General features: G+C 41.3%; 2 protein-coding genes across 22 annotated transcripts in view; one reads left to right on the forward strand and one right to left on the reverse strand.

Moving 5' to 3' along the window:
- PIP4K2A (phosphatidylinositol-5-phosphate 4-kinase type 2 alpha) overlaps positions 1–27,559 on the reverse strand; it is a 177,640-nt gene that overhangs the window by 92,433 nt on the left and 57,648 nt on the right. The gene's annotated exons all lie outside the window — the stretch shown is intronic.
- The window catches only part of ARMC3 (armadillo repeat containing 3), a 54,707-nt gene continuing 29,614 nt past the window's right edge, over positions 2,467–27,559 (forward strand). Inside the window, exons 1-10 of one of the 20 annotated variants that reach the window (XM_083406225.1) lie at positions 2,476–2,818; positions 8,473–8,561; positions 10,607–10,655; positions 11,289–11,326; positions 12,724–12,768; positions 18,676–18,793; positions 21,948–22,073; positions 23,471–23,539; positions 23,775–23,950; positions 25,853–26,047. In XM_083406225.1, coding sequence (XP_083262351.1) covers positions 18,724–18,793; positions 21,948–22,073; positions 23,471–23,539; positions 23,775–23,950; positions 25,853–26,047 — 636 coding nt within the window. In that variant the 5' untranslated portion in view covers positions 2,476–2,818; positions 8,473–8,561; positions 10,607–10,655; ... (1 more) ...; positions 12,724–12,768; positions 18,676–18,723. Of the gene's footprint in view, positions 2,838–3,988; positions 4,190–8,472; positions 8,562–10,606; positions 10,656–11,288; positions 11,327–12,723; positions 12,769–18,675; positions 18,794–21,947; positions 22,074–23,470; positions 23,540–23,774; positions 23,951–25,852; positions 26,048–27,559 lie in introns of all 20 variants that reach the window. The other 19 variants (XM_083406216.1, XM_083406218.1, XM_083406219.1 and 16 more) reach the window with 19 other exon arrangements.

Below are 27,559 nucleotides of genomic sequence, written 5' to 3' on the forward strand. Positions count from 1 at the left end.
ACCGATTGTGCTCCCCTAAAGCTGCCTCTGTTGGACTTGAACAAAGGAGATCTGGTTTGGGGCTAAGAGGCTTATTGGGTGAACTTGGGCCAGTAGCACAACATCCTAACCTACCTTGAACAAGGAGAAGGGCAACAGCTAAGGGGGGAATGGCTTTTACTTGGTAATAGCTATCTGCTTTGCATACAGACTGTCCCAGGTTCAATCTGGCATCTCCAGGTAGGACTTGAAATGTCCCATTTGAAACCCTGCAGAACTGCTGCCAGTAAGTGTAGACAATGGATGAGGAACTATGGCTATCCAGGTGTTGTTGGACTCCAACTCTCCTCAGCCCCAGCCAGTATGGCCAATGGTCAGGGATGATGGGCACTGTAGTTCAGCAAATGTATGCAGGGCCACAGGTTCCCAACCCTAGATGGCATGTTCCTATGTTGCAAAATTGTGGTAAATAAATTGGGATAAGTGCCACATATAGTGTCTGAGCTAGTTGGAGGAAGGGCAGAATACAAATGTTTTTAATCGTGTTCTAACCTTTCTATTGGGGACGCGGGTGGCGCTGTGGGTAAAACCTCAGTGCCTAGGACTTGCTGATCACATGGTTGGCGGTTCGAATCCCCGTGGCAGAGTGAGCTCCCGTCGTTCGGTCCCAGCTCCTGCCCACCTAGCAATTCGAAAGCACCCTTAAGTGCAAGTAGATAAATAGGTGCCACTTTATAGCAGGAAGGTAAACAGCGTTTCCATGTTCTGCAGTGGTGCTGGCTCGCCAGCTGCAGCTTTGTCACGCTGGCCACGTGACCCGGAAGTGTCTTCGGACGGCGCCGGCTCACGGCCTCTTGAGCGAGATGAGCGCGCAACCCTAGAGTTGGACACGACTGGCCCGTACGGGCAGGGGTACTTTACCTTTAACCTTTCTGTTGTGTTTATGGGGTGGTGACGGCAAAGTCTCATTAGCTCCACAAGGGGCAGGGGACAATCTTATTAAGGTTTTATTCAGTGCTTTTTTTCTGGGGGGATACAGAGGTATGCATACCCCTAAACATTTTTTTGAATCTTTGTACTTTTGTCCATTTACTGTATTTATTTTTCCCAATTTGCAGTATAAAATGGTGGTTTTCTTGGGTCAAAATGAGAGTATCCCTAAACATTTTTTTTTAAAAATAAAAAAGCACTGGTTTTATTTTACAGAGAATGATGATGGTTCTTCTCACTCCCACTTTTGAAGGTGGGCCAGTCTGTTCCTGAAGCGTAGCTAACGGGAGTGAAGGCGGTTATGGTGGAAGGGGACTTTAGCCCCAGTGGTCAAATTCTCAAAAGAAAGATGCTGAGTCCCATGTCTGTATGGAGGATTATGTGTTGCCTTTGGACCTGGAAACTTTATGTTTTAATCCCAGATATGAGGAAACAGAATATGGATAAAGTTTATGGTTTGGTGTATTCTGCTTTAGTGGTGGATTTCTTCTGCTCAAGTTTGTTCTGTGATATTCCACAGTGCATCCACATTATTGCTGTCCATGATGGTATTTGTAACTGGACAGTTTAATCTTGAGCTCACAGCTGTGTGACTAAGTGTAGGAAAGGACACATTATGGAAGGTGCGGTTAAAATGCACACACGCATATATACAAATTAAAATGCAGTATGTGTTTGTGTGTGAATTACCGTATTTCCGAACGGGAACTGCGTTATTTTGTACCAGAGGGAATGTGGGTGTTTTAGGAACCAACACTGGATTATATGTCTCTTGTACACCACCTCTGTAAGTGGCGTAGGCGTGAGATAACGAAAAGGGTTTCCAAGAAAATAAGGCGGACGGGGGAGCAGAGGCTCCTCCTTCTGAGAAGCTTTCAAAACCCCCGATCCCTGCTAGTAACTGCGCATGTGTCGTCGTCATCAGCAGCATCAGAAGCAGCACAGTGACTACATAGAGATAAGGTCTTTAAAGTTACGATTCACTTATTCTGAGACTGGTTTAGATTTCCAACCAAAAGTCTTCCACACATACACATTTACGGGTTGCTGTAAATATAAGTCCCTGTCAGGGAAAAGGAGGGTATAAATAAATAAAACGATCAACCTACTAAAGTCACACGTCCCAGTAGAAAATCCAGGGCTCAGCTTATTTATTTGAAACATTTCTATCTCGCTCTTCGGTGGAAAACAAAACCAAAAACCAAATAGTAATATCAGAACGGGTAACAATTAAAAGCCATGCATATACATTCATTCACGCACGTAAAAGCAATCTTAATCTGAAAATTTGAATGCAGATTGTTGTGCTTTTAAATGTTTCAAAGTTAAAATAAAAATAAAAATCCATACATAAGACCTGAGTTGGAAAGGGTACTAGAATTGCCATTGCTGCCACGTTTTGTTGGGATGGTGGAGAGAAGGCGCACGTTAAATTCCTGCCCCTCTCATTGATTTCTATGAGACGCTTTTAGTCCCGCCCCTGCGGAGATAAAGATGGCGTTCAAAGCGAACCCGGAATCTATAAGTGGTGTGCTAGTCTACTTGAGCAAGTCTATGACTAGCTACAGCAGCCTCTGCTTTCCTCCCGCCTATACTCTGTGCTTTACGGGCCCGGGAAGCTCCTGCTACGCATGCGCTGAAGTCTCTCGCCTGGTGGTGTAACCTAGCAACGGGAGAAGCCGGACGCGTTAGGAAAAGATCGAGGTGACGGGCGTTGTAGGTTCTTGGGAACGCAGCTACCCGTGTAAACAGTAGCGTACAGATCTCGCTGAACTGGTGAGGCTTTCCGGGCCAAGGCTGGGCTGGGAAGCCGTCTAAGGCAAGGAAAAGGACGGCTGTTTGTTCACGGGTAACAGCTGATGAATCCTGTGGGTTTTACTGGCAACTTTTATTAATTTTGCAAACAAACAAAAAAAAGCAAAAGCAAGCAAGCATATGAATAAGATAAATTGATTTGAAACGGGATGGGGGTATTCATTGCGTTTAGAGATTCACGCACACACGTGTAACAACAACGTGCATACTCTTCCAGAAAAGACGTTTCCCCTCTGAGCGAGGGGGAGGGGGAGGGAGGAAGAAGGAAATTGCTTTTTTAAAGAAAGGTTTCCTTTTTGCAAGTATTCAAATGTTTGTTTCAGAACTTATATACCGCTCCACATGAAAATAATTCCCAAGCAGAACACACACACACACACACACTGTCATATAAATCATAGGGCAATGTAAAAGCATGAAGTCAAGAAAAAAATAAAAGCTGAAGAATTAGAATGGACTATTTTCAGTTAGCTCAGTTGGTTAGAGCATGGTGCTGTTAATGACAAGTTGCAGGTTCGATCCCCATAGTGGCCACCTGCATATTCTTGCATTGCAGGGGGGTGGACCAGATGACCATTGAGGTTCCTTCCAACTCCACAATTCTATGATTTTATTTAATATATTTCGGATAACTCTTTAGCCCAATCCCAGGAATGGTTTCACAGAAGAAGTATGAGTGCAACTGAACATAGAAGCAGCAACTCGTGCTGGCAGGACAGAGATCAGCAGGGAGGTGTTTCTTTCCACATTTTTGACACATTTAAAGCACTGTTTTAAATGGTACCATTTTAAACAGCCATGGCTTCCCACAAAGAATTCTTGGAGCTGTTGTTAAGGATTCGGACAGTTGTTTGGAGGCTCCTATTTCCTTCCCAGAGCTACAATTCTGAGTTCCCTGCGAGAGGGATTGACTGTTCCGCTTCTCTACTTCTTTGATCCTGTATCTCCACATCCCATTTGACCCTAATCCCATTTAAAACAAAAACCAAAACCTGCCACTGGGGAAGAATGAGTGGGACCACATGAGCTTTGATCAATTTTGATTATACTCTGGGCAGCTCAACTAGGTTTTTTTCTTGACTTCACTTGGCTCACTGTGCCACATCTGAGGATTTTGTGCTTTACTTGCTTTGCTCTTTATTATCATATATGTTTTTCCCTTTTCCATATTTGAGAGCTAATATTCTCCCTGCCAACATTGTAGGTAGGGATAGTTCTGTCTCTCAGGGAACATCTCCACTGTAGCTGCATAATGAGCCTTGCTTTAATGAAGAGCAGCTTAGCCAAAACTATATGAGGAAAGAAGCAAGGAATATACCGACTTACGGAGGAGGATTTCAGAGGATTTAGAAAGTAATTCATTTCTGAAGTGTACATTTTTCCAGTTCCTAACAAATCAGTTGAGGTCAGTTGTGTTACAATTTCATGCTGTCATCTTTGCCACTCAAGGCTGCCCCAGCATTTGAAAAGGGTGTCCAGGGCAGGAAAGACAGGTTTTAAAATAAGAGTGATGCAGTGCAGGCATTAGTAATATGGACTGGCACAGGAGTGACTGACTGACTGCTTGGGTAGGGATGCCGCATCTGTTGGAGTAGCTCTCAGATTTTATTCATGAACGTTGATTAATTATTTGAACAGTTGTTTTAAGCTACCTGTTGTCAAGCACTGAACTTCAAGGGGTGGAGGAAGAAAGAGGCTAAACAGTGAGACCTGCTTTATGCTGAAATTGACCATTGCTCCATCTAACGCAACACTGCCTACTCTGATTAGTAGACACGTTCCAAGGCACAGAAAAGTATTTTGCCATCCTGCAATCTGATATCATTTTAACCCAAGACAAGAAGGGCTTGAAATGGGATCTTTTACATACAAAATATATGCTGTGCCATAGGCCTGAGTAAACAAAGACCACCACTGCTTTGGTTAGCAGAACCTTCCTTGTTAGCAGGAACTTCCTTTTCCTTGCATCTGTCCGAATAGTATCAAATATATACATGTGTGTACTTGTATAGTATCATTGATGTTTTGCTCTGTAAAGTGCCAGGTATAAGAAACCAGATCTCAGTCTAAAGAGCTTAAAAACTAAATACAACAGTGGACATGAACAGAGGAAGAAAAAGGAGGGGCAGTTGTAATAGGGGATGAAATCTTCTTATAATCTTAATTAAAGGTAAAGGTACCCCTGACCATTAGGTTCAGTCGCCGACGACTCTGGGGTTGCAGCACTCATCTCGCTTTATTGGCCGAGGGAGCCAGCGTACAGCTTCCAGGTCATGTGGCCAGCATGACTAAGCCACTTCTGGCGAACCAGAGCAGCGCACGGAAACACCATTACCTTCCCGCCGGAGTGGTACCTATTTATCTATTTGCACTTTGACGTGCTTTTGAACTGCAGGAGGTTGGCAGGAGCAGGGACCGAGCAACGGGAGCTAACCCGTTGCGGGGATTTGAACCGCCGACCTTCTGATTGGCAAGTCCTAGGCTCTGTGGTTTAACCCACAGTGCCACCTGCGTCCCTTCCCTTAATTAGGTGTTGCTAATGCCTAATCAATTAGGATTGACAAGGCAGTTGCCAATCAGACCGAAAAGTTATTATTCACCCATTGTGCTTCATTGTTCCTTATACACCATGGCCCTCTGATAGTCATCCGCAAGGCACTCCTTTCACAGAAAAGATTTTAGCTGGAGTGTGGCTGCCCTATGCTCTGACTGAGTTCTGTCTGGGTCCAATCCCTGTTAATGTTATTGACAGAAGTTAGATGGGCCTTAATAACAAGTCCAAGTATTCTTCCATGCTTGATATCTTTTGATTAATTTACTCCTCTTGTGTCTTGGACAACTTTGATACCCCTCTAACTCTTCAGGAGATACACTTAACTGGTTTTAAGGAAGGGGTCTTAAGAGTTCTGATGATAAATGTAGCAACCAGGAGGGAAGCTTGCTTGTTAGCGATTTGAAGCAATGGACTTGCACTTTGATGAAAGGAGTAGGAGTGAAAACAGCCACTGGCCTAGTAGTATGCATTTATTGATTTAACAACATCAAAATATAATTCCATGTTACCTAACACTGGGGGCGAGTTTTTATTTTAATCAAGCAAGTATCTATTAGAGTTTAAACCAACTAAGTGGTACATGTGAGTGGTTGCATTACCCTGCTTTTCAACGGCACCTGAAATAGGTATCTTTCTGCTTGTTTCTGCAGCAAACATGACTTAAATAACACAACTGGAACATCCATATATTTTTGGGTTTAGAGATGGAAAGCAGGGCTTAATCTAATTACAGTGACACTTCTTTAAGCTCTTTAGTTTATGTGACCCTTTAATATGATTTGCTTTTAAGACAGCCCCCCTCATCTTTTTCATAAAATTGCCCTGCTGTTAATTTAAAGCAAGTGATTGAATAGCTGCCATGTTCCATTTATTTTAGGTTTATATTAAAGCGCTTTTTCTTAAAGTCTTTCCCTCTTGGGAAGAAGGATTTTGCTGTGCATCTCAGCAAGACATCGGAAATCTCACACATGATTTTTCCATTCAGATTGTTTGTCACAGCTTGTGTTATCCCTGTGGTTTACTAGTGTCACATCCACTAGAAATCTGGATTCTGCCTTACGAACCCTTACAAATTTTACCCCAAACAAAGTTAAATTAATGGAGCCAAATGTTGTCATCTGTCTCCATTAATTTTATTTCATGAACGAGTAATGACTATATTTAGTACTGCATCACACAGTGAAAATGTTTGCTTTTTGAAATAGTTTACAAGACTCGGTTTTAGAGTTTTCAGATAGGGACAGGATCTTCTAGTGACTATGTGTGTTTGCATACAATGATAGACCATGAGTTATGGCTTAATAATCCACAATGTCAATGAGTACTGTGCTGGTATAGGCAGCCCCTTCACTCCCTCTTTATTCCTCCCTTTGCATGAGCACATGTAAGTGGAAAGTTTTGTGTGGTTTTTGATCGCGGGAATCTGGTTTATTACTCTTAAACACACCAGAATTGGCAAACCAACAACAAATCCCTGTTTAAAATTGGTTTATGATTTTGTCTTGATCAAGAAAAACTGATGAGAATCCCAGATTCAGCACTCATATTCATTTCTGGTTTATTTACCTGGTTGTACAGAGGGAGGAGCAAACAATATATAAGACTACATACCAATGACTATATATAGGACTACATACCATACTTAATACAGTCATACCTCGGGTTGAATATGCTTCAGATTGAGCACTTTCGGGTTGTGCTCCGTGGCGACCTGGAAGTAATGGTACGTGGGTTGCGTTTGCTTCAGGATGCGAACGGGGCTCTGGAACAGATCCCGTTTGCATCCTGAGGTATCACTGTATTCTCACTCCCTTAATCCAGCAACGGAGGAAGCCGCTTGGGCGTCTGGGGTGGTGCGCCCATAGAGGTGGGACGTACCACGGGACCTCCGGAGTCTGCCTGTCTCCTCCCACTCAGCCACCCTGCAGCTGGGGGGTGGGGCAGAGAGTGGACCGTATGGGCAGCGTGCAGCCTGCATGCACCAAAGCCACCATGTCTCTTCCAGGAGATACGCATGGCTCAGGCATGTTGCACGCCCCACGGTGAGTGCTGCCCGACATTTTGTCACCCTCCTCAGTGGTAACCCCCAGGGCCCCTACCGCACCCCCTTCCTCCGTCCCTGCCTTAATCATGTTTACAGAATGGAGAGTGGACTGTGGCATTGTTTTGTCTCCTTCTCCTACCCTACAACTCTCTGATGTGAATTTACCCTGCTGGACATAAGCATTGTTAAAGCCTATGTTGTCCACAGACAGCTTTCCAGGTCACATGGCCAACAGGACTAAACTGCTTCTGGCGCAACAGAACACCGTGACGGAAACCAGATCGCACGGAAACACCTTTTACCACTGTTTATTTAGGGACGCGGGTGGCGCTGTGGGTAAAACCTCAGTGCCTAGGACTTGCTGATCGTAAGGTTGGCGGTTCGAATCCCCGCGGCGGGGTGAGCTCCCATCGTTTGGTCTCAGCTCCTGCCCACCTAGCAGTTCGAAAGCACCCCTAAGTGCAAGTAGTGCCGCTTTATAGCGGGAAGGTAAACAACGTTTCCGTGTGCAGCGCTGGTGCTGGCTCGCCAGCTGCAGCTTCGTCACGCTGGCCACGTGACCTGGAAGTGACTTCGGATGGTGCCGGCTCCCAGCCTCTTGATCGAGATGAGCGTGCAACCCTAGAGTCGGTCACGACTGGCCCGGACGGGCAGGGGTACCTTTACCTTTTATATATACCACTCAAAGAGGATACTGTTATCCTCATATTCCTAACTGAACAAGAGGAATAGATGTGTGTAGTACAGAAGTTAGGTTTGGAATAGATTCTGTTGCTGCACATTAAATATGATTCGCCTTGGTCATGTAAACACAGCTGGTAAAAGCATGAGGCCAAGAAATAGTCAAATTTGTTGCAGGAAGTTTCTGCTAAAGACAGAAGCCTGCACAATGACTAAATAATCAGCAATACAATCATGATGCTAATCAACTGGGAATTTGCATAACTGAGGGGGAAAGTACTCCTGGTTCATAATTTTTCAACATCTGTGTACATTTGTGTGATTAACAGAAATAATTCCACTTAATTATAACATGCCCATTTTTTAGTTGCCAATAAATGAAAGCATTTCTTGTCCTGTGTTGCTTCAGGTTTCAGGGGATAGAACAAATCCAGTGAACTAGCAAGGAAAAGAAGACAATTGACTTGGATCCTGGTTATAGGTGGTGGGGTAAAAAAGGTAATTAAGTTCCTGAAAACAAATAGTTGCTTCATAGCAATATTTTTTCCTGCAAATCTTAGTGCATTTTTATGTTGTTATTGAACTGGGAGAGGGGGTACGGGTGTGGTGGGGGGGTGGGGAATGCGGTTTAGATGTACCAAAGCAGGGAAATTATATAATTCAAAACACACTAAATGAAATCCCAAGGTGAAAATTTGATTCTCCAGCCCTACCACTGAGCTTGTGTAGTTATACCTTGTATAGAGCAAAACCTCACATAAGTTCAAGATGATGAGGTTATATCGTCACTTATCAGTTCAAGATGATGAGGTTAGATCTTCAGTTAGCACAGGTGTAAATGAGAGCACAGGGTCAACAGCTCTAGAGAATCAATTCCATATTTAAATAAGTGCTTCTTATATAATTGTACAAAGCTCTCCCTGCCCCGCTCCCCTTATAGGCAGAATTATGCTTTTCAGCTACATATATGTGATACATTTAAGTGGGTTGGCAAACTCAAACTCAGGTTGAGCCAGTGCTTAGGATCACAGAGAAAATCAAATAAAAATGGTAATCAGTTTTCTGTGGGAAGCCTATATATTTTAATTTGCAAAGAAAAGAAAGTGAAGGTATTAAATTAATATATCTATTGTATATATAGTAGGCATATATATGGATTAGCTGTGTTGGTTTGGGCAAAACTACTATCCTGGCAAACGTATGCTGCTCAAACAGAAACATTAAAATTAGTGTAGGGATAAGGAGTAGGCACTTGCGAGGGAGAATTGGCAAACGGATGGGTTTAACTCGTCCCGTGCTCTCCTGTCAAAGTTCCATTGACAAGCCGTCCTTTCCAGTGTTTTCTCTGCAGTTATACATGCTCTGTGTTTTGGAGTCTGTGTGTATGTGTTCAAATGACCATGTGTGTGTTTATGTACGGCTCTTATACAGGAGAATTAACAGAGGAAAATTAAACACACTCCTTCAGCCTTGTAACACAAGGTTGGGAAACCCATCTCTCCCTTGTAAAATGTTCCATGCACAAGGATTGCAGAAGTGAATCGCGATTACATTTATCAATCTAAACTTTTTTTCAAGAAGCTATCATTGTATACGTTTCTACTTTTGGCGCGCTGCTGAGCTTAGTTGTAGAGAAAAGCTGAAACTATATTCCTATGCAGAACCAATGATTTCAATTGAAGCCTTTTTTATAGCAGTCACTCTGTTTCCTAAGCTCCCATCTGTCTTTATGTCATTGCTGTGCTGACTTGTATATTGTACTGAGAATTGACAGACCTCCTGCTGAGTTTTAGTGGTTACACTTCATAATAGTACACATTGTGAAGTCAGCTCATAAATTGCAACCACAGATTCCAATTATAACTAGAGTTGTGTGTCATGTTCATGGGTCTTCGTCTGATTGAATTTTTGTGTACTTTATATTCTAGCTGAGATCTAATATAAATATACATTATAATTGCTGGCATTCTGGCCTCATCTGCTTTGGGCTATGCTATAAATACCCACCCCCTTTTTTATTTTTCCACTAAACACATATGAACAGATTTGATTAGTGTTGGCCAAATGCACCATTAGTATGTGTAAATGATACAGCTCTGTGAATGCAAAAATTGCCAGCAAACTGCTGTAAATGTACATGTGCCTGCCTTAAAATGCATCTGAAAATAAAGCCAAACTTTTTAAACTCCAGTAAGTGCAGAAAATGGTCTCACTTATCACAACCAAAATCTGGTTATTTCTGAAGTTTGAAAGAATCCTTAAGAGCTAGTGAGTGGCATTATAAGAGCTTTTTGAAGCAAGTGAAATTGAGCTGCTACTGCTTTAGCAACTGCTAGAGCCATGGATTACATCAGGATGGCAAAGAGATAAAAGGCTTTTGCTAACAGCTTGCATTCAGCAGATAAAGTAAATCTAAGAATCATTCCTCACTCCAGTAACAATCATTCCATGAAGTCTACTGAATTATGGTTGAAACCCTGTGTAAACTGTGTCCACTCAACATTGCTTGTCTGTTCATCATCTGCTCTTTTGTTTGTTTTTAGAATGGGTAAAAAAATTAAAAAGGAAGTGGAGCCTCCTCCCAAGGATGTGGTAAGTTTATAAAACACTCCTCACTATAAAAATGAAAATGTTTCACAATTATAACATTCAAGTTTTCTCTCCTCCTTCAATCTTTACTCCCACTTACTTCCCCTTCTGCCTCTAAAAATGTCTTGTAAAGATAAAGATAAATAACATTTTTGTTTCAGTTTGACTGTGTGTGTAAACAGAGGGACCAATCACATTTATTTTCTGAAAAATATTATATTACGGTAGGCCCTTTTCTACTTGGAAGAAGAAGAATGGAAGAGAAAGGAATATGCAGTTTAATCTCTGGGTTTTGACTGTGGACATTGGGTTGCCACCACCTGTGGAGTAAAGGTGGATCTCAAGTCTGATTATATGTGAGCTTTGTCCTTGGTCTAGAAAAAAACTTGGCCCCTAAAAGATAGCACCCCTGGGCTCATGGGGCTTATTCTTGGGGAAGTGGGGTTAGGATTAGAGCCGTGGAGTTGTTGTGCACGATGTGGCTTATTTGTTGTTTCAGGCTGTAAGTAGCCCACCTTAAGTCTACATAGTGAAGGTTAGGATATACATTTAAATAAATAAAACATTTACAGCTTGCATGAAGTCACATGTGTATAAAAGGGCTCAACTAATCAATGTCATTACATGAAAAAACAGGTTCCACTGACATCTACTGCTATGCTAAGGATCAAGATGTAAGTAAAATCCCACTATCTTAATTCAAATGGTTGCTTCAGTTTTCAAACATATGACTCCAGCAATTGATCTGTTCCCCAAATGTTCTGAAGCACATCTTTCCACTATCTCATGAAATTTTAGAATAGTCTTCAGTGCTCAAAACTGAGAACATTAAAATATGGTGGGAACAAATTCTTCATCTTCTTCTCTACGGAATACCACGTATAAAATTGTTCCAGAAAGCTGTAGAAGTTTGGAGGTGCTAGCTTAGCCCAATATACCTCTTTTCTGCCACCTGACTGTTTCCTTCACAACTTGTGCAAATCTTTCTGCTCCGTTTTTAACCTCAGTAGAAGCAGCAGAAGGAAAGGATCTGGTATGGGAGTAGATTGTTTCACTTCCACCCAAATCAAAAGCATATTGGGTGATCTAGTCTGTTTCCCACCAGTGTATGCTGCTTTCCTGACAAGGAGAGGAGCACATTCACTTACAAAGGACACCTGGCTTTTTCCTTTTGTGGAAACTAGGTTCAGGTATCCTGTTTCTTTTTTAAGTGATTGAACTGTTCTCAGGTTTCATAAAACTGGAAGAATAATTCACGAGTAGTTAAAATACAAGGACTACAAACTGCAGATTATATTTCTAAACTTGTTATGCAAATTAAAAGATGTTTGAAAAGATGGTTTTCAAGAATATTTTAGAAGAATTATCCCAACATTATTTTACCTCTGTTGCAGTTGTTGCAATGAAACCATTCATAAAGACAATTTCTGCTTTCCCCCATAAAGTCAAAAATGTTGAAGCAAAGAATGTTTTTATATTATTATTATTAAAGATTTCTTAGTTTACAAAAAAAACATTCATTGTCTCTTTTTTCTAGTTGTGTTTTCTACAGATCAGTTTCATTTGTTGTGAGACATTAGTATTGCATGCAGTATTAGGTTGGGAAGAAAAGAGGGGCAAGAGGGGGATGGAGGATGGTGAGTGGGGTGGGGTGATAATTCTTCTGTTCTTCTACTTCGTGTATGTGTGGGGTTTCGTGGCAGTGTCCCTTGTATGGGTTCAGTGTCACTTGTATGGGTTCTCTTACTATTCACTTGTTGTTTTTCCTTGGTGGTGAGAGAGGTTGCGGTGGCCTAGGGTGTGGTTGCTTGTCCTTGGTTGAGATTTGTTTATATGTGTGAGTGTGTGGGGTGTGTGGATTTTTGGATCAGGTTAGCCAGATTGGTTCGCATGCTGTCAGTGGATTCTTGTTGTCTTCTTGTCGGGCTATGTATGTGATAAAGGGGAACCATATCGGGGTGAAGGCGTCTTCTATTTGAACCCGTGTCAGTTTCAGTTTATTGGTTAGTTTTTCTAGTAAGGCTGTTTCCCATACTATTTGATACCATTGGTCCATGTTTCCTCCTGACAGGACTTTCCAGTGTCTGGCTATGATGCTTCTGGCTGCTGAGAGTAGGTGGGTTATGAGCTCTTTATAATGTGAGTGGTCATCAGTATCTTGTATTTTCAAAGTTACTCTTTTTGATCTTCCTTGGAAATAGTGGGCATAAATTATTTTGTTGCTATCATATCATGCTGAACCATGCAAGTCTACTCTTCTAGCCTAATAATATTTAGTCCTTACAGGTTTGGTGGTATGTTCTGTAAAATATTCCAACAAACCTGTGTTGACTGTCCAATGTGGAAGTTTATATTTCTCTTAGTCTACTACAGACATCCTTGCTAAACTTCAGAGATTATCCATAAGTGTTGTGATCTGCATGTAGCCCCATATTTGTGTGTCTGCTTTATGAATTGTCATTATTTCTATTAGCTTGACTACCACAAGCACATATGCACTCGGTGGAGTGGAGAGCCATCTGTCACTTTCGGCCAGCCTAACTTCTGCATTAAATAACTGCAACACATTATACCCAGAATACAGGGTAGCTCAACAATTTTGCCAAAAAAAAGCTCAACAGCGTCTGGATAGGCAACCCTATTGGTCTGGATAGGCAACCCTATTAAATGGAAACTTCAGCTGGTGCAGAATTCAGCGACCAGGTTGCTCATCAGTACAAGATGGTTTGAGTATATAATGACAATCCTGGCCCGACTGCACTGGCTGACAATTAGTTTCCCAGCCCAATTGAAAGTGCTGGTTTTGACTTACAAAGCCTTAAACACGTCAGGACCGCAATACATCAAGGACCACCTGTCCCTATATGAACCACCATGGACTCTTCAATCATCACCTGAGACACTTTTTCATGGGCTGCCTCCACAAGAGGTCCAAAGGGCAGCAACGCAAGAATGGGCCTTTTCTGTGGTGGCTCTCGGCTTGTGAGATGCTCTCCCCAGGGATGCCTGCCTGGAGCTTTTGTTACGTATTTCTAGGCGCCAGGCAAAAACATTCTTCTTCTCCCATAAAAAGATAAAGGACCCCTGACAGTTACGTCCAGTCAGTGGCGTAGCGTGGGGGGTGCAGGGGGGGCCGGCCGCACCGGGCGCAACATCTGGGGGTTAGGGGGCACAAATCCACGGGTTAGGGGGCACAAATCCACAGGTTAGGGGGCGCAAATTACTTGCCTTGCCCTGGGTGCTGACAACCCACGCTACGCCACTGCGTCCAGTTGCAAACAACTTTGGGGTTGCGGCACTCATCTTGCTTTACTGGCTAAGGGAGCTAACGTTTGTCCGCAGTCAGTTTTTCCGGGTCATGTGGCCAGCATGACTACAGTCCCATACCTTTGGCTAATTAAACCATCTATGGCCTTTTAAACTGTGTGTTGGGGTGTGTGTGGTGGGTGTGTGTGTTTCTAACATTTTAAAACGTTTGTTACTATGTTGTGTATTTTTGTGTTTTTATATTGTAAACCGCCCTGTGATCCTCAGATGAAAGGTGGTATAGAAATTTAATAAATAAATAAATAAAACAAAACAGGAATATCCATGAATAGAGAGTGAGAGAGCTTAAGTTAGCTTTCTTGCATCTGTACTTTGCAAAGAGATGACTTTCCTGCTCTCCCTCTTAAAAACCTATACGGCAGTTGGTATCTCACTTTTGTATGAACCGAAGGCTGGCAGCTAAATTGCATCCTAGTCGGAGTTTGTTTCCCAGACATATGAAGTTTATATAAAGTTCTCAGCCAATTCAGAAGTCTGGCTTGGAACTAATCAGAACTTGAGGAGTACTAGAATGAACAGTGATATAGATACACTGGCGGAGGAAGAGGAGTGCAGGGGAAGCGCACTGCCCCCGGCAGAGTGATCCCAGTATGGTGCCATCGCAGCTGCCCCCCCCCCTGCAGGTGGCATGCCCTGCCCCCGGGACGCACGCCAGCCCCACCCCCGCCTGCTGTCCCCCCAGTGCCGGAGCATGAAGCTCCGCCACTGTATAGATAAGGAGACTCTACTGCTTCCAAAATCTCCCAGGATGGCTTCAACTGTTTACATTACACACTTGCTCAAATTCTGTTCCACATGCTAGAACTTATTATTATTTATTGACTATATATACCGCCCTATGCCCAGAAGTCTCAGGGTGGTTTACTTATATTTCTGAGTAAACATTAATAGGATGCACTGTGAAAAAGACTTCTCACCTTTGACCCCAAGGTCTTGAGTTTTGAGTCATTAGTTTCCAACACTATACACTATAGTTTCATACTCTCATTTTGTTTGTTTTAGCCAGACCTTTGTCTTCTGTGAGATTTAAACGAAAATATATTTACAGAAATTTCCATAAACCCTAAATAACTGAACTGATTTTACCTTGCTCTTATTTCAGTACAAACAAAGCTACCCAAGGCTTCTATGACTTTTTTTAAAAAAAACAACTTTGCTGTCTTGCTCATTGCTCTCATGCTATTATTAAGAAATAAAATTTGTTCGGATTGTGGCTTAGAATGCAATACTCTGTATACAGTACTTACTTGAGAATAAGTCCCATTGAGGGCAGTGGCTTTTGCAGCTGAGCATACATGCATAGTATGTGTCTGTTAGATGCACTGTTGAACCAAGAACTAGAAAGACTGGCATTTCTAACCATATTAATGTTCTTAAAATTGTTCCCACAATGTAGACTGGACCCGACATGGTGTAGGCTTGGCAAAAAATAGTTGGTCCAGATCCGAGATACTGTTTTAATTGAGCATGATAAAAGTGCCTAATTTTGTTTGAATGTAAAGCATTCCAAAATGTTTGCTTTAAACTGAAGAATGAAAGGCTTTTAGAAGGATTTGCCCTTTCTCAAACTATGTTGGTTTCAAGCAATCTATTAAATAGGGTCAGAACAGCTGGATTTCATAGCAGAGCTCTCTCTGTTTGAGAAAGGTCAGAAATGGAAATGAACATTTTGCATCGCTTCCAGATGGCTGAATCATGACAGTGCTTTGACCGGTCGGGCATCATGGAGAGCTGGCCTTTGAGATACAAACTTATGTGAAGACAGCACAAGAAGGGCCATTCTATTTTTAAAATATATTTAAAAATATCCACTATAGACTAGAATATCCACTATAGTTAGTAGTGCAGAATATGCAATCTATGGCCAAATTCTGTCACTATCTTTGAATGCATTTAGCTGTATAGAAAGAGATTGCTTTGCTCAGATTATTTTCTAGAGAGAGTGCTTTGCTGGCTCTCCAGTGAGCAGAACAACAAACTGATGTTGCCAAAAACTTCTTGGAGTCTTGCCTGGCATCAAACAATTAAGTCATTCCTGTTGCCTAAAGAATGCTTTGGATCCACAAGGGAGCTGCAACATTTCACCAGCTTTATTCATAATGTATGGAAAATCTTTTAAATCTCCCATTTGACATTGTGAGAGCAATCCACCAAGCACTTACGCTGTACAAAACTTCTATTAGTTTAAAGGGGCATGTGTGGGAAGATGTGCAGAATTTCTGTTGAAATTAGCATAGCTGGCCGTGTGTGGAAGGCTGTGAAAGAGGAAGAGACTTTGCAGAATTGGTGGTTGTGAATAGCAGCCGCCACCACGGGACCCAGCTCCACCTTAGAGGGCCAGTATGGATCTGCCAATGCGTATAGTAAATTCATAACAGGCTCCACTTTGGTTTAACCATTGGCCATAGGGCACAGGAAGTTTAATAGGAAGAAAAGGGCAGATGTCTGAATTACTAAGATTTATACAGCCATTCAAGGGCAATCAGAGTCTCAGGGATTGTAGAAGAATCAAGAACCCAGAAAGCTATCTAGTAATATTATTTTATACTCTGCTGCTTTCTATAAACCTCTGTAAGGCACAGGGAGCTGCTTTACCCAAGTCAAGACTATTGGCTTTGGTCAATACTATCTGCAGTGACTGGCAGTGGCTCTTCAGCGTTAAAGACAGGAGGCTTTCACAGTCCTGCCTGGAGGTGCCAAGGATTGAACCTGTCACCATTTGCATGGAAAGCATATGCTCTATGTACTGAGGGCCCATCCATATTAACACATTAAGTCTTTGAATTATATTTTTTGTGATGTACTTTACCTTTTCACATAGCAAAAAAAAAGAAAAAAGGGTGGAGTAGCTCACATGTAGGATCCTCTAAAATTTTAATACTGATTCTATGGACTCATTCCCACATAACATTAAGCCAAAACAAGGCTAAGAGTGAATGAAGAAGTGTACTGATGCCTTGCATGCCCTTTGCTCCTACACTAATTCTGCTACCACCACCACTGCATGGTTTGGCTTAGTGTTACCTGATTTGTCTTGCTCCAGGCAAACTGTGAATGGTAAGCCAAGAACATGATTTGTTTGGAGCAAGACAACAATGAGTCCAGGTTCACATAATGTTAAACTGTGGATAGTCCAGTTGCAGGAGGAGCAAATCAGCTGAGGGTTTTGCTTTGTGTACCAGCATCCTAGCTTGTTCATACTAAGCCATAGCTTGGTTTAGTGTTACCTATGAACCTGGGCAATGTTTGCTTACATGCCACTGTTGCAGCTACAAATGTACTAAAGATAAAATGTACTTGCTAGAGTCCATACAGATGTGGATTTCATTTAATGTTATTCAGCTCATTTCATTCACAGAATTGTAGAGCTGGAAGGGACCACGAGGGTCATCTAGCCCAACCCCTTGCAATGCAGGGATCTTTTGTCCATTGTGGGGCTTGAACCCATGACCCCGAGACAAAGAGTCTCCATGGCATTGACACATCCTGATGCAAAAGATTCTGCAACTGTTCAATTGCATTCTGTGAGGGAAATGAATTAGCTACTTTCCCCACTTATTTCCATTTTGTTTGTATCATAAAAAAGGAAAAATAATAGATTCTGTCCAGCATATATATTGGCGTCATTACATTATTTTCTATACTGGTGTTGAAGCTCATGTTACTTAGCTTCAGATAGCAGTTCTTCAGAAGACTTTCAATAATCTAAGCTGTCACTCTTGATATCCTTACTTCCATTTAACAATATTCTTTCTGAACTGACATAACCAGCATTGTGTACAAATTCCAGATGCATTTGAATTGTATGGTTTTATACTCCCTTTCTTTCTTGCCCCTTTTGTATCCCTAGTAACCTGTTTGCTTTTCGACTGCACCTGCACATTGAACAGAGTTCTTCATTAAGCAGTTTACAATGATCTCCATTCATACTTTTCCAAACCCTTTTGTGTAGGACCTTGAGAGCTGGTTGAGCAAGAACACAGGAGTGACAAAAGTGTAATTCATGTTGAAAATTATCTGTGGACGCTATATTGAGTTCACACTGTTTGGTCATATCTGTAGGTTCTTCACTACCCTGTTTATATGTGATTATAGCCTATCAACAAAAATGTTATCTCACCTAAGAACTCCTTAAGTCTGTCCAGAGCCCACAGTATCCCATTCGGCACCACATTGTCAGCTTTTTCCTTTTCAAGATCACTAAATTTTATACGTTATATAGCCAGTTTCCAGCATCCTGTCCTTTTCACTCACTAGGAAACATGACGCCCTCTAGGCCTTTCTGTCTAGTCCTCAGGACTCTTCTGAGACCACACCACCTTCACAGGTCACATCCCTTGCCAGCCCTCCTCTGTACTCTTCCTTGAGTCCTTTTGCCAGGCTGAAATGTGTCATTGGAACTGTTAGATTGTCTTTTGTTTGCCTGGATGGAGGACAGAGTGATGTGTGTGAGTGTGTAGAGTGGTCTATGGTTTGTATGGCTAGAATGTAGACTATTGTACAAAGGTAAGAGTTGCATCCATTGTGCTGCCCATTTTTACCTCTAGTAACCCTATCCTGACTTTCTATTCTAATTTGAAATATCAGATTATATCCAGTGTTTAATTTCTGTATCATCCATGATAAATTTCCAGAATGGACATTAAAGATCTGTATGTTTCACATTTGCTGATAATCTTATAATGTTGCTTTCTAGTTTGATCCTTTATCAGTTGAAAGCAAGAAAGCCGCAACTGTGGTGCTGATGCTCAGTTCTCCTGAAGAGGAAGTTCTGTCTAAAGCATGTGAAGCTATCTATAAATTTGCATCAAAAGGTTAATGTTTCAGTTATCAAATCTTACCATATGTCTTGTCTTTCTTCTCATTAATAAATCTGTTTGGTACCAAAAGATTTCCATTAATAATTATTGCAGCTGCTACATAATATTTCTTAAGTCACAAGTATATGCAAGATATTATCCAGAGTGCAGTGATATGGTTCCTCTCTTGATTAGCTGGGTCATGGCTAGCAATGAGATAGAAATTTGCTTCAGTTTGGATTGCAAAAGCAATATGTGAACCAAAGTAGAGCTACCCTTCAAAATTCACACTACATTTTGAAATGCAGTTCTTCACCCACATGTGTACAAAAATGTGTATATTAGGAGAAAGTGTGGATGAAAATGCATATTTAAGTGAAAACATATGGGGAAATTGCTTGCAAAATTTATAGATCGAAAATGCATACAAAATGTATGTATTAGAATAAATTTGCACTAAAAAAGCAGGTGAATTTTCATGAACCCCTTTTTAAAATTGCAAACTGATGTAGAAATGTGGAGAACTGAAATTGTGATTGGAAAAACAAGAAACTGAGTGAAACAAAACTGAGGGATTTTGTCCATCTCTAGTCATGACACATGAGCAGCCTCTGCAGGGTGAAGACGAGGGAATTTCTTAGCCAGATCAGACTTACAGCTGATCCAGACATCTGCTTCTGACACACGTTTTATGGGATTGTACCACTGAAGAAGGGATGTGAGGGATCATTTCTTTAAAATTGGCTGAGACAAAACCTTGCAAGTGAGATGCTTTCTACCTCCTGTGTTAGCTCTTCAGCTGCAGCGAGATTTTAAACACAACACTTTTTCTTGTTATTCACCGCATATATTCTGAGTTGTTTTAGTCTCAAGAGAGAACAGTAAAAGCCTGTTTGAATCAGCTGTAACATCAAAGGCATTGTTCCTGTTTTTGAGGTGCTAGAATATCTTCCCATTAGTTTCTGTGTGGGGTGAAGAAAGCAACTTCACTTACAAAAGCAGCCATAAGCAAAGTCAGCACTAGACAACATATATTTACATTTTGTTGTTGTTGAATCACACATGTACATGGGTGTGTAAGAATCTACCCATGTCCCTTTGATTTAAGATAGAAAAACTGAAGTGGGAGCATAAAGCTTTATAATGATATAGTGAAGATCTTGTGCTCTAGGACTCCAGTACTGTTATTAGAAGCACTGGAATATTTTGATCTTTGTGAATTCTGACTTGAATTCACGTGAACTGACTTATCTGTACCTCCCATGCTAATGAGAGAGTCAGCACTTGGGTTATCTGCCTGCTTTTGGACTTCTTAAATGTTCTAACACAGCTCAAAAATGTATCAAAATGAATCTTGAAATATGCATTCTAAGAGAAAAATACATTTAAGAGTTTGTATTAAAATAGCACTGAAATACAAATTTGTGAGGATCAAAAAAACAACGAATTCACAGATTAATGGGGAAACTGGATCAGAGGTGGAGCATGGGGGGGGCAGCTGCTGGGCAATTGCCCTGGTGCAGAAAAAATTTTGCGGGCACGCCTCTGCAGCTGCCACCCTGACCAGAAGCGCTCCCCATCCCACCCGCCCACCTCATCTGAGCAGCACACCAAGCAGGAGCTGGGAGAGGATGGACTCTTGCATATCTCAGCTACACAGTGTCCCTTGCTGGTGGGGAAGGTGGGCGGACAGCAAGACTTGTGTCATGGTGGTGGTAGTGCCCGAGCCCAAAGAGGCGCACACGAATGTCCCATTGAGGCTCCGCAGTTCAGTCTGGAGCAGTAGCGCCACATGGAGGCACAACACTTGCCTTAAGGGGCGCAATACTTTCCTGCCCTTGGTGCTTGTAACCCATGCTACTCCACTGAATCAAGATAGAGCAGATTTATGAGTAAGCACAGGCAAAAAGTGCATGGACTGGAAATAGATTGATTCATCCATCCCTGTTAATGGAATATTACGCTATTCCTTTAATTTCTGGTGTTCAGACTGTAGATGCCATGGTTTATGTAACCAAAATGGCACCATTCACTCACAAAAGGGGGACAGGGGGAGGTATCAGAAGACTTAGGGGGATCCCAAATTTGCTGAAGTATGAAATACATTTTAAAGAAAAACCCTGTGGAAGGGAGATCCCAAAATAGCCACATCAGAACTGTGGATTCTGATGGGCTACAGAATGCTGCTGACTATTCAGATGGATTGGGTGGGGCTCATGTGGTGAAAACTGGGAGGGAGGGGGAATAGAACAGGGTGGCTGGAATTGTGATCAGCAGCACCCTGTGTTGAAACATTACTGCTGCAGGTCCCACTTGTTAATATTATTATTCATCTTGTATTGACAGTAAAGACCACTGACAATAGGGACCATTTCATCGGTATAAACTATCAGAGGCTACTAGTCATAACAGCTATGCTCTGCCTCCACAATTGGAGGCAGTATGCACCTGAGTGGGTGAGGGACGTGGGTGGCGCTGTGGGTTAAAGCCTCAGTGCCTAGGGCTTGCCGATCGAAAGGTCGGCGGTTCGAATCCCCGCGGCAGGGTGCGCTCCCGCTGTTTGGTCCCAGCGCCTGCCAACCTAGCAGTTCGAAAGCACTCCCGGGTGCAAGTAGATAAATAGGGACCGCTTACTAGCGGGAAGGTAAACGGCGTTTCCGTGTGCGGCTCTGGCTCGCCAGAGCAGCGATGTCACGCTGGCCACGTGACCCGGAAGTGTCTTCGGACAGCGCTGGCCCTTGGCCTCTTTGAGTGAGATGGGCGCACAACCCTAGAGTCTGTCAAGACTGGCCCGTACGGGCAGGGGTACCTTTACCTTTACCTTATGCACCTGAGTACCATTTGCTGGAAACCACAGCAGGAGAGAGTGCTCATGTGCTCAAGTCCTGCTTATGGGCTTTCCATAGCAGTGGCGTAGCGTGGGTTGTCAGCACCCGGGGCAAGGCAAGTAATTTGCACCCCCTAACCCGTGGATTTGCGCCCCCTAACCCGTGGATTTGCGCCCCCTAACCCTACCCCCCAGATGTTGCGGCCGGCCCCCCTTGCACCCCCCACGCTACACCACTGTTCCATAGGCATCTGGTTGGCTACTGTGAGATCAGGATGCTGAACTAGGTGGGTCAGTGGCCAGACCCAGCAGACTCCTCTTATGTTCTTATTTGCTTTCTAGGTGAAGAAAATAAGCTGACTCTTCTTGACCTTGGAGCCTTGGAACCTTTATTTAAATTAGTTACACATGAAGACCCTATTGTCCGCAGAAATGCCACCATGGTAGTTGGGGTGATGGCTTCTCACAGTAAGAGTATTCTCTTTATAATCATGCACAATTACATTTGCTAGCAATATTAAATAAGTTAAGTGCAACTGATGAAATCATAATAGTCCAGTAGAATGACAGTAGAATAATTCATCTGAAATCTTGGGGCTCCTATATCATCACACTGATGGAGTAATCCCAACAACTATACTGGAGGCAGCATCACTATCCACTAAGTCTCCGTGCAAGGAAGAAGGGCCTATACAGAGAACAATAATCTAGTACTTGAGGGTGGAGATTCAGCATAGATGAAGCCTGAACAGCTTGTTACTCAGCCATCCAACTGCAACCACTGCCAAATATGGCAGCCCACCATATAAATATTTTTTGTTTCCTGCCTGAGACTGCAAATGCAGGCGTGGTTGTCAAGCACCTGGTAGGTTGCAATATGCAAATGATGGGCTATGTTTGACTTCTGCATTTGACTTGACATGCCACCAGTTGTGCAGACCTGACTTAAATAATGACACACATTGTTTTATCAAAAGAGGTGTGTTTCAAAGCTTTTGTAATCCTGCATCAGACACTATGGGGCTTGAAACAAAAACCCTACAGACCAGAGGTTCTGCTCAGAGGAGGGTACTACAAGCCATTTCAGCTACAGCATGTCCACAACAACCCATAATTATTCTGGCCTAGGAAGTCAGGTGGCACCATAGGAGCCAACTGCTAGGGGCCGTGGTCCCTCTGCCCCCCTTAAATGCTTGAGGGGTCTGCCCCCCCCCCCCCAAGTTGATGGGCATTGCCATTCAAATGGTCTGCTCACATGTCTTGGTTTCTTAGAATTCCTGAACAACACTGGGTATGAGGCTGCTAGTTTCAAATATGCCCAAGTCTGCTTGTGTCTTTGAAACATTTTGAAATCATCACCGAAACTAGAACATTGCATTTCAATATAACTTTGATAAATGTACCCAAATCTACTGGGGGAGGACGGAGGACTATGACTGTTCTTAAATATGAAGATAAATTGATCAGCACATTCAAAAACTGTTTTAAAGAGGTTTAGAATGAAAGCTTTTGCAAAATTGTTGCCAAAAGTAGTGAGTGGGAGTGTTTGTCATTTTCTTTCATTCTTTAATTGACTGTTATTGTGTATCTGATGTTGTTTGGCACAAAAGGATATAAAGATATCTTTTGGAAGTGGCTTGCTTTTTGGTTTTCTAATTTCCCCTAATATATTTCCCTGTCAACTCCCAGCAAAGTACACTCCACCTTAGATGTTACTCATACAGCAGCCATATATTTTCTACTACCTAGTAGAACTTAATACAACTGTAATATTAAGATTGCATCACCAGTTCTAGTTGCACACTGTAGTCCTTCAACATATTGACTAAATATATTGCTTCATATCTACATTTGCTTCATTGTAGATGATGTGAAAAAATCATTAAGACAGCTAGATGTTACAAGTGCATTTATAGCTCGCCTGGCACCGGAAGGTAATTTGTAGTGCTCCTTTGTGCAAATTTTTGTTTGCTTCTGTCATTTAATATTTTTTGGAAGGGCTGTGGTTTGGATTTTTCTTTTAAAGGTGTATAGCAAAATGAGATGAGACTGGATTAAGAGCTTCTGTTTACATATAGTTTCTAATGACATTTTGCTAACCATCAACAAATGAGAGTATTTACTATGCTAGTTAATGGCTAATTGCACTATTTCATTTTTATGCCATAGAAGATGTAGTCACCCATGAGTTTGCCAGCCTTTGTCTGGTACACATGGCAGCAGAATACAACAGTAAAGTGCAAATATTTGAGCAAGGTGGACTAGAGCCGCTTATCAGCCTGCTAGGAAGTCCTGATCCTGATGTTAAGAAGAATTGTGTTGAATGCATCTATAACATGGTACAGGTGATTATTTTTCACTGTTTTAAGTATAAAGGAATATATTGTTTAATTATAAAGTGATGCTCATCTTCAGTTTGTACATCAAAGTTAATTACTGGTTGGCGTATGGTTATATTTAAATTTACACCGGTTTTTCCCAATAGCCCGTTCCAATACATCTTCCTCATATCCCATAAACTAGGAATTCACTGTCTACCTACTGTTGAACTTGGGAAACTCCCCTCTAAAGTGCCCCCATTAGATGGTCAACACCGTCATCTCTATCAATGCTGATTACATGTTAGGTAGAAGAGGTATAAAGGAGTCTGACATCCACTTCTCCATCCCTGCCTAAGGGATGATAAATACTGTCATTATTAATGGAGATCCAGGTTCTGTTTGCAGGAGTTTTACACTCCTAAATACCCTTTTGTAATTGACATGGGGGTGAGGAGGGGTTGGAGATGAGATCCATGAACAATACTCTGTGGATCTCTCTTGCTCTGGGTTGATTTACTTGATGGCAAATCCTATTAATTTCAGTGGAATGTGCTTCCAATTAAATGTGTTTAGGATGAATTGGAACAAACTGCATTTGCATGCATATAAAGGAAATCATTTTTTAAGACTAGAATGCATAAAATCCATTGTCTCTTCATTGTGTGGAAAAAATGGTTTGACCCTTCCAGAGAGGGTTGTGAAAATGTCTGTCTTTGGGGGAGAGGGAGGGAATCAGAAATGGGTTCTGGCTTATTCTTGCATAACACACCATGATTTTGCACATCTTCTTAACTCTTGGTAAATGCTTTTGACAGCTTCTTTTCATAAGGAAAGGAAGGTTATTGTAATTGGTTACTTTCACAATCAAGTGTTAATGTCACCATATGCTGGTTAGCAAAAGAATGGTGCATTTGTGTATGGGAGTTCTTTTCAGAGTCTAATTGCTTGATCCACAATCCAGTGAAGCTGAAACACGAGGATTTAAGCGGATTTAGTTCCATTGACTTCAGTGGTACCAAATTGGCTTAAGTTCAAGCACTCAAATTTAACTGTGTTGTGGATCGGGCTATAAGTGAATCAACTCGGTAATGAATTCAATTCACAGCTCAATCTTTTCTAGGGCATCAGAGCATGTCTTTATTCTGAATCACATTTTGCTGTTTCCCTTCTTTTGCTATCTAGCTGTCTTTGTTGTAAGATATATCTGGACAACTGCACCTGGTGCTTGCTTAGATTGATAATAGAAATTGCACAGAAACATGCATAAGCTGCTATTTTTTTAAAAAATTAAAACTTTTTTTTTAATATACCATTTTTATACTGCCTAGGACGCGGTCGTTCTTTTGGAAGGTTTTATTACTAGAAAAGGTTGGAATACTTTGCAAGAAAGTTTTTAATATTCAGTTATTTAAGAAGTAATAAAATAGCAGTGAATGTGCAGAGACCTTCACATGCAGATAAAATTATCAAACTGAATTTGAGTGATCCTTTTTGTAAAAGTCATATGCACTAAAAAAATTTAAGGTCAGTTTCTTCTTGAAAAGTATTTTAAAATGTGGTGTGAAAGCAATATGCTTCAAATTATATACAAACTAGTGCTATTTTTCAAGAAAAAGAGGTGCCAGAACTCCCCATTCTCATTCTTTTAGAATGGCAATGGCACCTACCTGAGAGGTGCCAGAACCTGCATGAGAGGTGCTGGAACTGAGTTCCAGGGAGTTCCGACTGAAAAGAAGCCCTGCAAACTAGGATTGCTGAGTATTGTTCTGTGTAACGTGTGATTTGTGATATTCGGAGCCTAACAATTGTCAGCTTCAAAATAACAAATAATTTAATTGCATTTGTGATAATCGTCTTGCAAAACCACAACATTCTACATTATTGTGTTTTTCCGTCTAACCATTTCTGTTTGGTACTTAACTACAGGATTTTCAGAGTCGTGCTGCAGTTCGTGAACTAAATGTGATTCCTCCTTTGTTGGATCTTTTGAAGTCTGACTATCCAATTATTCAGTTGTTAGCTCTCAAAACCTTAGGTACTATTTCCATTGATAGAGAAACCAGAGTTATGCTAAGAGAACATCAAGGACTAGACCATCTTTTCAAGATACTTGAAACTAAGGTACCTTTTATTTAAATATAGAGCTGTCATTTGCTTGAAGAAATCTTAATCAGTTAGTCATATTAATTGTAGGCCATTAATTGTTACTCAATCTGAATAAACTCACAGTTGTATTAGAGGGGAAAAAGCATTATTTGACTTAGATAATGCATACATGTGCCGTTGTATGTATCATCTTATAAAATTATTAATTTAAATATCTTGCTAGTTAAACTTTTAGTAGAACTAATTGTTTTTAATTGATGGATCTAGTAATTGATTATTCAGTTAAGTATTTAAACATTACTAGAAACATGTGGTCAACTCTAAACTGAATTTAACAATTTGTACGATAAATAAAACACAACTTCTTTCACACAAAACATGTACTGAAAATCCTTACTTCATTCTTAATAATTACATGGAACTGTAAACTTTTTTTTAAATGGCCTCAATCCAAAGAGGGTGGACAGTGCTGGTTACTAGTGAATGTGTGGTTGTGAACAGTCCAAAACAGATGACTAGCTTTGGGCATTGTCATCAAAGGCAGAGTTAATCATTTATTTGGCTGACTATATATCCAAAACCACCAACTATCCAGCACAGTGCATGCAATCCGAAGTGGCAGATGCATCCCCAAGGGGCAGGGATCAGGACAAATAACTTACATGTGTTGAATACTTATTGCACTAGTATTTTATTTGATGTTACTAAAGATTTGGTGTCTAGAATAATGTTTAGTTTCAAAGTATACCAATGCTAACCAGGGATTGGGTTTGTAAGAACATTCCGTTTCTGTGATAAGTTATACATCATTTATTTGTCTCAATGAGAAATCACAAGGCTTAATTAGTTGTGTATCAATTGGAAATTTTAAAATGTCAGTATTTCTGCAGAGAAGTATTCAGATTCTATTGGTGTCAACTGAATAATTTTGCTTGTCTTTCCAATTATCCTCAAGAGGATGGTAGCAGCTTTTTCAATCCCTTTCCACCATGTGCTGCATGCCCCTTGCACGAGGAATGCCTCCACTCCCACTCAGGTTGTGTGCAGCGGGGCCCCTTTCCTGCAAATTCTTTGGCACATATGAATAGGCCTCAGACAAAAAGCTTGTGTTAGGGCTTACTTTAAATAGATTGAAACAAGGCATTTTGTACAGTTGGGCAGTGTATTTATATAGCATTATGGAAACTATGAACAATTTTTTAAAGAAAATTCCAATGACTGACACATTTTGTGCTAAAATATAAATGTGATCAGGCATTACAACAACAACAACAACAACAACAACAACAACAACAACAATTTATTTGTACCCCGCCCATCTGGCTGGGTTTCCCCAGCCACTCTGGGCAGCTTCCAACAAAGATGAAAAATACACTAAAATGTCACATATTAAAAACTTCCCTGAACAGGGCTGCCTTCAGATGTCTTCTGAATGTCAGGTAGTTAAACACATGGCATTTTGCAAACTATTTATTTATTTATTTATTTAATGAAATTTATATACCACTTTATTGTAAAAAAAAAAAC

Source organism: Podarcis tiliguerta, assembly GCF_965153285.1.
Source record: "Podarcis tiliguerta genome assembly, chromosome: 12".
Taxonomy (NCBI): Eukaryota; Metazoa; Chordata; class Lepidosauria; order Squamata; family Lacertidae; genus Podarcis; species Podarcis tiliguerta.